The sequence below is a fragment of the Bombus pyrosoma genome, linkage group LG17 (genome assembly GCF_014825855.1).
Source record: "Bombus pyrosoma isolate SC7728 linkage group LG17, ASM1482585v1, whole genome shotgun sequence".
Classification (NCBI taxonomy): domain Eukaryota; kingdom Metazoa; phylum Arthropoda; class Insecta; order Hymenoptera; family Apidae; genus Bombus; species Bombus pyrosoma.
Window position 1 is genome coordinate 4,075,275 of NC_057786.1, and position 12,746 is coordinate 4,088,020.

Consider the following 12,746-nt stretch of genomic DNA (forward strand, 5'->3'; position numbering starts at 1 on the left):
GATTCAGAAACAAACACTCCACGATAGAGCAAATGCACAGGCTCATCAATGAAATAGTACTAGCATTAGAAAACAAACAATACTGTACAGCCCTCTTTATGGACATCGAGAAAGCATTTGACAAAATAAACCATGAAAGTCTGCTACAAACAATCAGAAAACAATTCCCGGAGCAAATATACCAATTAATAAAATCCTATTTAAACAGCAGAACCTTCGTAATAAAAATCAAGGACACATACTCTGAAGTTAAAGACATCAAGGCTGGGGTTCCGCAAGGAAGCGTCCTAGGACCAATACTATACACATTATACGCGACCAACATACCAACATCTACCAATAGCAAAATACTGACATTCGCGGACGACACAGCTGTACTAGTCAGGCACACTAACCCAGAAACAGCAGTCACATTACTACAAGAACATATCACAAAAATAGAAAAGTGGCTGCAAGTTAAACGAATAGAAGCAAACCCCAACAAATGCAACCATATTACATTCATATTGCGAAAACAGACGCCACCAAACATCCTACTGAACGGCACGCACATAACACAAACAAGACAAGTCAAATACCTAGGACTCCACATAGATACACAACTCACATGGAAACAGCATACTAAATCAATAACAGACAAAATACAGACAACAAGGAGACAAATGCACTGGCTAACTAGTCGAAAATCCAAACTAAGCATAGAAAATAAACTTAAAATATATAAAACAATTATAAAACCAATCTGGGCATACGGAATACCACTATGGGGGACAATAGCAAAGAGCCATATAAACAAAATAGAGACATTACAATCAAAAATTCTGAGAACAATAGTAAACGCCCCATGGTACGTTAGAAACGAGGATATTCGGAAGGACCTCGGAATATCGACGGTCAAGGAAGGGATTACCAGATGCGCGGAAAGGTACAGAGAAAGAATAACAACACACCCAAACAGGCTGGCTACGGAAACGATCAACGCAAGCATAGAAAGAAGACTAAAAAGGAAACACCCAGCTGATCTCACAAAGGATATAAACTAAAAAACACGAAGATGGCACCCCGCTAGAGGTAACCATCCACATGCTATTCAATCACATGTTATAACATTTTACCTAATGTTCCACTGGACAAATTATAAAATTAAAAATAAACAATATAATAAAAAAAAAAAAAAAATTTTGCACGGGATTGTCAGACTGGCCAAACGGGAAACAACGCCGGTTCTTGGCGGCGGTCCACACGTGGTCGCGGCTTAGGCAGAGCCGGAAAAGGATACCACAACAGAGGGCGCGGAAACTTGCGAAGCTTTCGTAATCAAGATGAGCAGAATAACGCATGAACGAGCGCATGGTTGGCAACGGTAAAGCATACAGCATACAACAGCGATGCAAATAGTTTAAATAATATTGAAGCAAATTGATTATTAGATAGCGGTTGTACTGATCACATAATCAATTTTGATGAATGCATTAAACTTAGAGAACCCGTAAATATATATTTAGGAGATAACAGTGTCGTTAAAGCAACGAAAGTAGGAAATGTAATTAGTTATTTTGAAACGTTTGGTAAGAGAAATGAGATAGTAATGAAGAATGTGTTTTATGCGAAAAATATGCATTCGAGTTGAATAAGTTACGGGAAGATAACTGAGAATAACACGATTGTTTCTAAAGGAAATTTATGAAAAAATATAGATAAAAATGGTAAGGTTACAGCTGTAGCTTTTAAACAAAATAGAACGTACAAAATGACAAGCAAATTAAAGAGCACAGAGCGTTCGATAAATGTTGCTAATAGTGAAAATAACGAGTCGGAAAGAAAAGTGGCATAGAATATTAGACCATGTAAATTGTAGCTATTTAAATACTCTGCGTAAAGAACAATTGTTAACGGTTATTCCAATGGAACTTGAAACAGAATTTATGAAATATAAGACGTGCATAGAAAATAAAATGCATAATTTGCCATTCAAAAATAGTAGAACGAGGGCCAAAGATATTCTAGAAATAGTTCATACTGACATGTGTGGTAATTTTACAACAATCGGTATAAACGGGGAAATGTATTTTGTCTTCTTCATTGAAAATTACAGTAAAGTTGCAAAGATTTATTGCATAAAGTCTAAAGCAGTTTTTGATTACGTAGTTCAATTTGTAAATGAAAGTGAGAATTTAACAGCTAAAAGGATTAAATTTTAGAGATGCCAGAGCGGGAAAGAATATTTCTAATTTTGCCAAAGAAACGGCCATAGCTATTAATAATATGTACGTATTGCTTATGTACACGAATTAAATGGAACCGCGGAACGATTTAGTAAAACAATAATGGGCTTGGCGCGTTATTTATTAGCAGAAGCACAAGTACACGAACGATATTGGCCGGAAATAACGTGCGATTTTTCAAATCGCACGTTAGCAAATACTATAGTAAAAAAAAAAACACCTTATGAGATATTTTTCAGAAGAAAACCAAATGTTACAAATTAACGTTTATATGGAAGCAAAATTTTTGTGAGAAGACCAGAACAGAAAAGAATTTCTAAATTTGAAAGAAAGGCAGATATGGGAATTTTACTACGGGGGGTGACAATGGGATCGGTTACAGAGCTCTTATAAATAATAAAATAATAGTTGCGAGACATGTTGACATCGCAGAAAAAATGTAAAATGTATCGGTTTAGATGAATCAGACGAAGAAAACAATGATTGCGTAAATGACAAATTGTCGGATGATAGCTCCGAAAGCGTTGATGAAATTGAACAAAGAAAAGTTAAAGAAAATAAAAATGATTCGGAATGTGAGACCAATTTTGAGAGTATACCACGTAAATCAAAACGCGAAAGGAAAGAACCAATTAGATAAATTATTAAATATTATTATTAAGATAAATTATTGTAGTGATAGTAGATACTCCTTTTACATTTGAGGAGGCGATTGAAAGTAATGACACTCTGTAAAAAGGCTATGGATAAAGAAATAAAATATCTAAGTAAAAATAAAACGTGGAAATTAGTTGATGATACAAGGATGTAAAGTGGATTTACACAAGAAAATCAGATGGTAGATATAAAGCTACGTTAAAAACAGATGCAATTAATGATATATACTCTCCTGTAGCAAAAAAGGCAGACGTTAAAGATATTATTATCTCATTGTTGTAAAATGGGCCTAGTTATTGAACAAATAAATGTAGAAACTGTATTCTTAAATGGTAAAGTAATCTCTGAAACATACGTCAATTAACCGAAAGGATACAAAGATGGTACGAATAGTGTATGTAACTGGAACTGGAAAAGGCATTATATGATTTAAGAGAGAGTCCGAGAGCTTGGTACGAATGTTTAAATAAATTTCTGATAAATTTAGTATTTAGAAAAAGTAACATAGATTACAACCTATATACTTTTAAGAAAGGAATAAATATTGTTTATTTACTCGTATATGTAGATGATTTATTGATTTGTAGCATGAGCAAAGAGAAAGTACGACAGACAAAGAAACTTTTATCTGATAAATTTGAAATGAAAGATACAGGTGAAATAAAAGAATATTTAGAAATTAACGTTGAATATGATTGTTATAAAAATGAAATGAAATGAAACGAAGCGATGTCAGACGAAATATATTAAGTCATTAATAAGGAAGTATAAGTTGCGATATAGTAAATTATATAATACACCTCTGGAAACGAATTTGAAAATTGAAAAGGACGATGTAGGTGATATTATCGATAGGAAGTCTGCCACTGGTTAAGTAATTCGATTATATGGTAATGTAATTCATTGGAAATCAAAAAAAAACAAAAATGTGTAACAAAAGCTTCGACGTTTGCCGAATACTTGGCATTATCAGAAGCAGTTGATGAATCAATATTTATAAAGGAGGTGGTTGAAACATTTAATGTAAGGATAGATAAGCCAATAAAGATTCACGAAGATAATTTCGGAACTATTAGTATAGCGAAATGTGAAAGTTTGAGGAAAAATTCGAAACATATAGAAATTCATTATCATTATGTACATGAGTATGTAGAAGAAAATGCAATGGATGCAATCAAAATGATCTAACGAGGATATTGCGGACATATTCACAAAGTCTTTATGCGAAGAAAAATATGAAAAATTTAGACAAGGAGCCGTGTTAGAAAATAGATGTATGTACATCTGTATTGTACGAGCGAGGAATGAAAGAGCCATGAGATGAACGCATCGCCTATGTGTTGAATCAACAAATGTGCAATAAAACGAATTCATTCCTGTTTGAAAAGTATATGAGAATAGAGCGCTATTCGTTAACATTTCAAGTTATTATGTTATATATAACATGAAATAGTTATTCTGTTCTAAATAAATTTTGTATTTAATAAAATGTTGTATAGCGTTGCTTTAACAAATATATATAAGATACGCGAATGTACATTATGAAATAAAATCGAAATCGAAACAAGGAACATCAGGGAAACTTTCCTCGGGATATATCTGACGGAACATGTTCATACACCAGAGACGTACAATGGGCGAAATTCCTCCCTGGCCGGAAAGATGATGACGTATGTGAGCATCTAAAATCTCAGCGGGAATCTCCTCGGGCCGACGAACTTTCACACACTCGTCGGTGATGAGAAATTCGACAGAAGGCGGACACGGTGGAAGCCCTGTGGTATCCTTTTCGGATAACGTAAAATCGACGACGGGAGGATCACCAGAGAACGACGACGACAAAGGATTCGCGGCATCGATCCAGGCCGAAAGAAACTGCCGACGCACGAGTGATCTTCGCTCCTGTTCTCGACATTTCACACCCCCACGCTTATATCTCTTGCGTTGCTTTTTCTTCCTGCGCTAGAAGAAAACACAAGAAAATGAAAGGAGAGAAATAAATACCAACTTGGAAGAACGAGCAAGAGATAAATTCAAAATGTAAAATTACATACCTTTTTAACTGGATCAGATATCAAGAATAAAGGTGGCTCTACGTTCATAATTAAAGAAAACCGGAACACATATTAAAAATCCACAAAGGTTTCCACAAAATAATAAATCAAACTCACTACAAAACGCGCGAACACTCGGAGAAACACTGTATTATCGAAGAGCGCGAAGTGATGCGTGTTGCACGGTCGAGAGTCGGCGGAACAATGGGTCGTCCGATAACGCGCATCACCTTACGTACGCGATTCTCCACGTGCTCGGCGTGACAGTCAGACAACGGACGCTGGGAGACCTTGATATTCTTTTACGTAGAGTAAGTGGGAAGCTAGTCAGGCGATAGATGCTGGGAGACGACGTTCTCTCGCGTAGCATCGGTGGGAAGCTAATCAAGCGACGGATACCAAGAGACCTTGACATTCTCTCACGTAATGTCGGTGGGAAGCTAAGAGATTAAGACGCGGCATCAACAAGATAGCCGAACAGACGAAACATCAGCAAAAGATAAGTAGTAACGGCAGCGACATTCACTCACGTAGCGTCGGTGGGAAACTAAGAAACTAAGACGCAGCGTCAACAAGATAACCGAGCAGACAAAGCGTCGGCAACACATAAGTAATTAAACAGTTAGCTCAGGAGTTATTCTTCGGTCAGGTACAAGTTAGTTGAAAGTTTATAATTATTAATTCAGTGATCAGTGAGTTGAAATTAGATTGTCAGAGTTCAGTTAACCGAAAGTTTTGTACGTCCAAGTGCGATCGACAACACACATATTCAAGGTGAGAATTTTAACTTTTCTATATTCTCTTTTATGTTAATTTCGCATTGGTACAACATTCGGCACCGAAATAGAACTATTCGTCGACAATTATAATCGACGATCGAGAATAACAATTATACAGTTAATGAAGCATTAACGATAAAACGATTATTCGCTGTGTTAATCTGTGATCCTGCGCAGTCGAAAATGTTCGCATTGCTCATCTTTGGACGAGGCTTACGAGGTCACACAGGTTACACACAGAGAGAATCATTAAAACGACTTTGTTCACATTACATGTCCAAAGCAAGAAAGAATCGTAGAGGCGAAGGTCGCAATAGCAGAAAGCATGATGAGCGCTAGTTTAAATAATTAGTAGCGACCGAAATTAAAAGAGAGGAGGAAAGGGTTAGAAGAGAATTAGGATTAATAAGCGATAATCCCGAAATTAGTTCCTCACCTCCTAATTCGCCGATGCCGGACCAGAAGAGCCACACTTATTTTCGTCCTGAGCAGCATCGCCTGTGACACGACAACGACAGTTATCCTTACTATATTAAATACCAAGAAGACTAAAGATAGATTTAGTTAATAATAATGTAACCGGGTTAAATTGAATAAATATTTGCATATTGAAAACATTTATTTATTTCGAACAGCTTTAATCCTCTCTCGTGCCAGTATTCCTGCGTATAGCAGGTTAGCCAAACCGTGGAATTTAGTTGCCACTTGCAGTTAAACGCTAGTTAACACTAACCATATGCATGAAATGAATTGATTGTAACATTGACAGAATACAACGGTTTGGAATCTTCGAATAATGCTGCGCTTTAGCTAAACGCGACAACTTTTCATTCATTCCTTTCAGTCGTAAGCCTCATTTTGGAAATAATAATAAATACGAATTTATTGAAATAGTCTTCGGTCAATTGTTTCTGGTGGCAGCAACTACCGTATTGATCAGAGATTCGAATTCAGATTCCAAATCGTATGGTCAGGTTCAATGAAGGCATGACATTCATTAAAACGTGACAATTTCACCCTTTTCTATGAGGGTTGCGATGACTATTTGTATACCGCAGGAAACTAATCACGCCACACTATAGCAGCACAAAATTACTAGAAATCGTACGACTTCCCCGATCTTTACAGCATTTCGTGTCAAATTCGCAATTTTTGTTTAAACATTAAGCGTTCGTCAATATCGTTTTTGAAGAGTTTATGATATTTCTTATAAGATACGGCATGGCAATTATTAAGAATAGGTTTAAAAATTCAAATTATTAACAACAGTGAAGGAAGCTTGTAAAATATCTCACGATAAGAGGGCAAGTTTTGAAACTTTCGGATTGCCAAGAGAAAATGGGAGAAATGGGGAAAATGGTTTAATACTAAAACAGAAAATTCGATAACATAGAAAAATGAAAAATTGGAACGAATTAAGTTTTTAAAAGGAAAATTCGAAAACCTTAAGTATAGATAAACATATAATTAGGAATGTACGTAACATTTTTATCACTCTTACAATGTTCTTTAAAGAAAAAGTGTTGAAATATAAATATTAATGAGAATTTTCCTTTAAATTTTCTAGAATTATTAGAAATTATTAGAAATTCATTAAAACTTTAAGCTTTCGTTTAAAAATGTTACATCTAAGTGTACATATTTGATTTTATATTACCTTGAAAGTTCACTTTGTTTCTCAACAGTATTTCGATACCGAACCCGATTTCATTTTATTCGTAATTATTCATCGACCAGAATGCGACTGATGCCCGTAAATTTTGATTTTTGTAAACATTACTTTGAATAGCGAAGAGATTTAGTTTTTCGTTTAGACTCTACATATTAGTTTTAATATAAGCTGCTCTTTTCCTGTAATCAATGTATGTTCATACAGTGATTTACAAAATTATTCGAACACTCTTCGAAGCAGAATGATGTTTTAAATATTGGACCAAACGGTTTGTTAGTTTACCAGATGACGTGTAAAGAAGATTACAATTAGTCGGAATCTTTTTGCTTCTCATGCTTCATTAAAACATGCAAATTTTTTCATTTTCTCTGCAAGTTATAAGACTGATTGTTAAAACTGTTCATATAATTATATTTAATTCGATTGAACTTGGATTTGAATTTAAACGAGTGTTATTCATTCGGTGCGGGAAATATATGTTTCTAGGCATGATTCTAATAAAAAAACTAGTTTTACATTGTTCATATAAATACGTTTTTTAAACCTATTTTTATTAAAACAGTTTTAAATTTATATTTAGTACAAACAAAAGAGCTTTTAGTTTATTTTGAAAAAGTAAAATGGAAAATATAATTCGTTGATGAAATAATATTCTCTTGTGGATAAATGTTTTCGTTAATAATAATTCTCTATGTCGCATACTTTTACATACCAAATAAAATTAGTATTGAAATAGTCGTTTTTCTATCGCTGGTAAGAGATACTAGATATGGTTCACTTGAATTCAATTAGAAAATTTTGAAAGGCACAATTACTATAAATATAAATCAGCTAACAACAAAGGAACATTGAGGAACTAAATTTTCTTTTACATTGTAAGTCTTGATAAATCAGTAATATAAGTATGATATAATATGTCAACAATATCATAATATTAATCGTAATAATATTAGGAATAATTATACACATACTTCTAAAATATATTTTCTTTAAAAGATTCTCTTTATCGAATGAAGGGACTAAAGTTCTCTGTTTGAAGAAAGACTTTGATTATAAATTTTGTTATAATCCATACTTTGGTAAAAACAACTAGAAGACATGCGTATAGTTTGATAGTTGGATTAAAAAATTTCGTAAACGACAGTCGTACCAGGATAATCAATCTCAAAAACCTTTCTTCTTCTACATTTCTTTACACATTTAGATTATGTAATATATTTCAATATATGTCGGCTACTTACGCGTACGAAACATTGAATTTGTACTATTTCACAATTAATAACAATAAATATTTCACTGAATTATCTTATTATTTTATGGATTCGTACCAAGCTCCTGAAATTTCACGCAATCCATATAATGCCTTTGATAACTTACATACTTTCCCGCTTTTATCGTCGTAACCCATAGGTCGTTTCACAGGTACTTCCGACTTTATAGTTCCGTTTAGGAATGCTGTTTCTACATCGATTTGCATAATCATTAAACCATATTGACAACAATAAGATAATAATAGTTTCAACGTTTGCATTTATGCTACTGGAGAGTATAAATCTTGCAGTACTTCTTTCTGTAGTCTCGCTTTCTTACAATTATCAGATTTATTCGTATATATCCATTTCTAATCTAATATTTTCTTGTCTTTTGGTTTTTCTACTAATTGCCAAGTTCTATTTTTAATTAAATAATTCGTTTCTCGATCCATTGCTTCTTTCCACGAATCGCTTTTCCTCTTTTCCTCTTAAAGCCTCTTTATAGGTTCTAGAACTATATGCGCTTACTACATTTACGTAAATGAAATATGAGCTTGGTTGGCCGTATCCTTGAGGTTTCTTTCTTTCCCGTTCTGACCTTCTCAAATTATTTCCTACATCATCAAGTTTCCCTTCTGATTGTTACTTAAGTTTCTGTCCTTTTTTGCTTTAACCTTTTCGGCTTTTTCCTCATTTCTTGCACTTTCGTAAATTTTGTTTGATTCAGAGTGTTCGTCGAAGCTTTGCTCCGATTCATCGTCTGATTCATCTTCTTCTTTAAATCCTACAAAATTCTCATCTTCACCTATAAATTCTACGCGTGTTGCAATTATAATTTTGTTATTAATTAAAATTCTGTATCCAACGTTTTCATAACCTGCAAATATACCAGTGGCGGCTTTTTTGTCCCATTTCGAATTTCTTTTAATTTTAGATATTCTTACAAAAATTCTACTTCCGTACAGTCTTAAATTGTTTATATTCGGTTTCCTCTTAAAAAATGTTTCAAATGCTGTTTTATTTTCATACGTGTTCGTAATGATTCTTTTTTTTTTAAGTACGTCGCGGCTCTAACTATTTCAGGCCGATATTTAATATTCAGCTTCGAATCATGTAGTAAGCATCTAGCAGAATTCATGATCGTTCTATTACAGCGCTCAGATATTCCATTTAACCCGTGAGCATAAGGTGGGCATGTTTCTACGAAAATTACCTTTTCCCTTATTAAATTGTACATGTCTTTGCTCATATATTCTTTCCCATTATCGCGTCTTAGTCTCTTTATCTTTTTGCCAGTAAGATTTTCAACTTTGTTTATATAATCAAGGAAACAATTATAAACTTCACCTTTTGATTTCAAAGTATAAATCAATACGCACTTATTGTAGTCGTCTATAAATGTTAATAAATATTTTGATCCATCATACCCGGTATTATTATCAGGTCCATTTAAATCGGTATATACTAATTGTAAAATTTCGCGTGCTCTACTACGGTTATTTTGGAAGGGTAAATTGTGCATTTTATTTTGGATGCATGTTCCACATTTTAATTTTATTTATTTTTTTTTTTTATTATTTATTTTAGTCCGTGCCTTTCGGCTTTGGACGAACTTTCGAATTACATTTCTTACATTTATTGTATTGCACTCCTTAGCATATTCTTATCTCTAGTCGCTAAAACTAATGACTACAAACTATTGCAACTTATGACTACACATCATTGTCCTTTGGTCTTTTGCCTCCTTGCTGTGCTACCTTCTCGTCCTTCCTCCCCGTCTTGTATTGCTCTTGCCCTTCTCTTCTCTATTATTGATTTTAATTCTGTTAGTCCTTCTCCATTCTCATTCAGTGTTTTTTTCCATGTCTTTTGGTCCTCCCGTTATTTCACATTCTTCTATTACATGTCTCAGGTCCTCTTCTTCCCTTCCACAAAATCTGCACCTTTTTCCTCCCTTCTCTTTCCAGTGTTCCCTCGCTTTGGTCTCGTTTCCACACCTGAATCTGGCTATAATTTTCCTGTCCTTCCACTTCATCCTCCCTTTCAAGTACTTTGGTATCTCATCTTTGGTTACGTTTCTGTAGTATCCGTTATATTTGGATTCCCTTATCCTTTTCCTCCTCTCTTCTGTTTCTCTCTTCCTTCTTTCTTCTACAATTTGGTCTCCTGTCCAACTTTCTTGCTCTTCTCCTGCTTCCCTCTGTGTCCCTCCGTTTTTCATCTCTCCTAGTTCCTCCTTTCTCTTTCTTGCTCTTTTCCCTTCCTGGCCATTTCCCCAGTTTCTCTTTCTTTCCTTTATGCACTCTTTTACCAGCTCCTTTTCCGATTCTAAGTTCCACATTTTAATTATACTTGCTCAAAGTTTTCTGGCATTCCCTCAACTAATTTCTTCATACACATTGTATTTAAATAATTGCATGTCTTAAGATTTTGCGAAATTTTTCTTTTTGTGTCATTTTTTTCTACGTTTTTAGCGTGATACTCCTGTCTTTCAATATAACTACTTATTTCATACAAATGTTCTTTGAATGCGACCCCTATCAAGTTTCTGTATTTATTATAGATCTTTGACGTATTTCCTGCTGAGACTATCTTATTTTCATCCGCTACTCTCGCATAGCTAATCAAGTTTTTGCCCATTTCTTTCACGTAAAATACATTGGACATAGTGATTTTAATTCTCATTTTGTTTACTACAAAGTAAGTCGAAATTTTTCCAACTTTTGTTCCTTTTAGAATTCTACCTTCTATTTTTACATTTATCGGGTTTTTTAAATTTTCGTACTCAACGAAATAAGAGTCATTATTGTAGTATCGCGAACGAAAGGCCTAGGAGTTAGCAGGTGGACCGCATACAATGTCGCGGGAGCCGAAGCGATCTTAAATCACATACAATGTCGCGAGAGCCAAGACGTTCTTAAGCCACATACAATGTCGCGAGAGCCGAGGCGTGTTTCAATCGTTTTGTAAAAAACGTAGTTTTTTAAAAAACGGCGCCTACGTAGTTTTGGCAACGAGCGACCGCGGAACGCAGGCGTGGGGAGTCTATCGAAAGACAAAAGATGTGGGAGAGCGGGCAGAGTTAGTTGAGAGGTCGAAGGGTGTAAATCGGGAAGTGATTGTCGGGAGAGAACGTTGAATGAGTTGTAGCGAGAGGTGTGATCGAACCACTTAATTGCAGCGTGTTATTGCGATTAGTTCATGTTAATCTATCATCGTTTTTCTGTCTATATTTGTACAATCCATTCATATTAAATAAATCACCAATATCAGGATATAATAACATTATATTCCATTGAAGATACTACATTATTTACAATGTGATGAACATCCACTATCCAATATCCAATCTATTTTTCGCGTATCGCTAGTATATACTGTAATATTTTTCATACTATTATCGCGCTCTACTTGCGTTAGGATGGATCCAATTCTTTGGCCGTCGTAGCCCTCGTTGTATGAATAACTGGTGTCGTGTTGATTGATCCTGTCGTAGCGTTGCTGCTGTCACGTAGAATTCAGGGTTGGATGATAAAAGAAAAGAATACCGAGTCGTAACTCAACTACTAATCTTCTTTATTATAAATTCACCACTTACAAGCAATAGACTGACATTGAACCGAAGAAAAGGGCTGCGCAAGAACTGCCCGAGCTGTCTGAAGTCTCGGCTTATATACATTTTGGTTTGAGGATGTTGAGGGGCTCGGTGTAGGTTGTAATGTGGAGAAGTGTCCGAAGGTCGGGGGTCGATGTCCTATCTTGATGTGGACTAAGGTGCGTCACAGCCTTGGTGTAGGTTATGACGATAAGGTGGTCATGTGTCCAAAGGAGTCTTATCTCTGATTACTGTTTCTGAGCGGAGGGCCTTCTTGAGCGTGTGACACTGCCTCGTCTGCTTCGTCCTCGTTGGCCAAATTCTCGTTCACCGCGATCCCTATTCTGCTGTGACTGATACGCACCTCCTTGCCACTGCGCTCCGCCATTGTTTTTGCTATTGTTTTCGCCTCTATGCGTGTTTGTGCAATTTTTTACCACGTGGCCGTACTTTCCACAGCCATGGCACTTTGTGACCCATTTTTCGACTTTAAATACTGTTGAGATATGTA

General features: G+C 35.1%; 1 protein-coding gene across 1 annotated transcript; it reads right to left on the reverse strand.

The window, feature by feature from the left end:
- Positions 1 to 1,094: 1,094 nt before the first annotated feature.
- LOC122576931 lies at positions 1,095 to 5,145 on the reverse strand. Its single transcript, XM_043747847.1, has 2 exons — positions 4,937 to 5,145; positions 1,095 to 4,844 (listed from the first exon to the last, which is right to left on the reverse strand). Exons 1-2 carry the CDS (start codon positions 4,982 to 4,984, stop codon positions 4,422 to 4,424), a joined length of 471 nt encoding a protein of 156 aa, XP_043603782.1. The 5' UTR covers positions 4,985 to 5,145; the 3' UTR covers positions 1,095 to 4,421.
- Positions 5,146 to 12,746: the final 7,601 nt, after the last annotated feature.

What these genes read in the sequence shown, in the direction of transcription:
- LOC122576931 (XM_043747847.1), bottom strand. Translation starts at nt 4,984, where the DNA reads ATGAACGTAGAGCCACCTTTATTCTTGATATCTGATCCAGTTAAAAAG. An exon ending in TATCTGATCCAGTTAAAAAG is followed by an intron (nt 4,845 to 4,936) that starts GTATGTAATTTT and finishes GTTTTCTTCTAG; the next exon opens with CGCAGGAAGAAAAAGCAACG.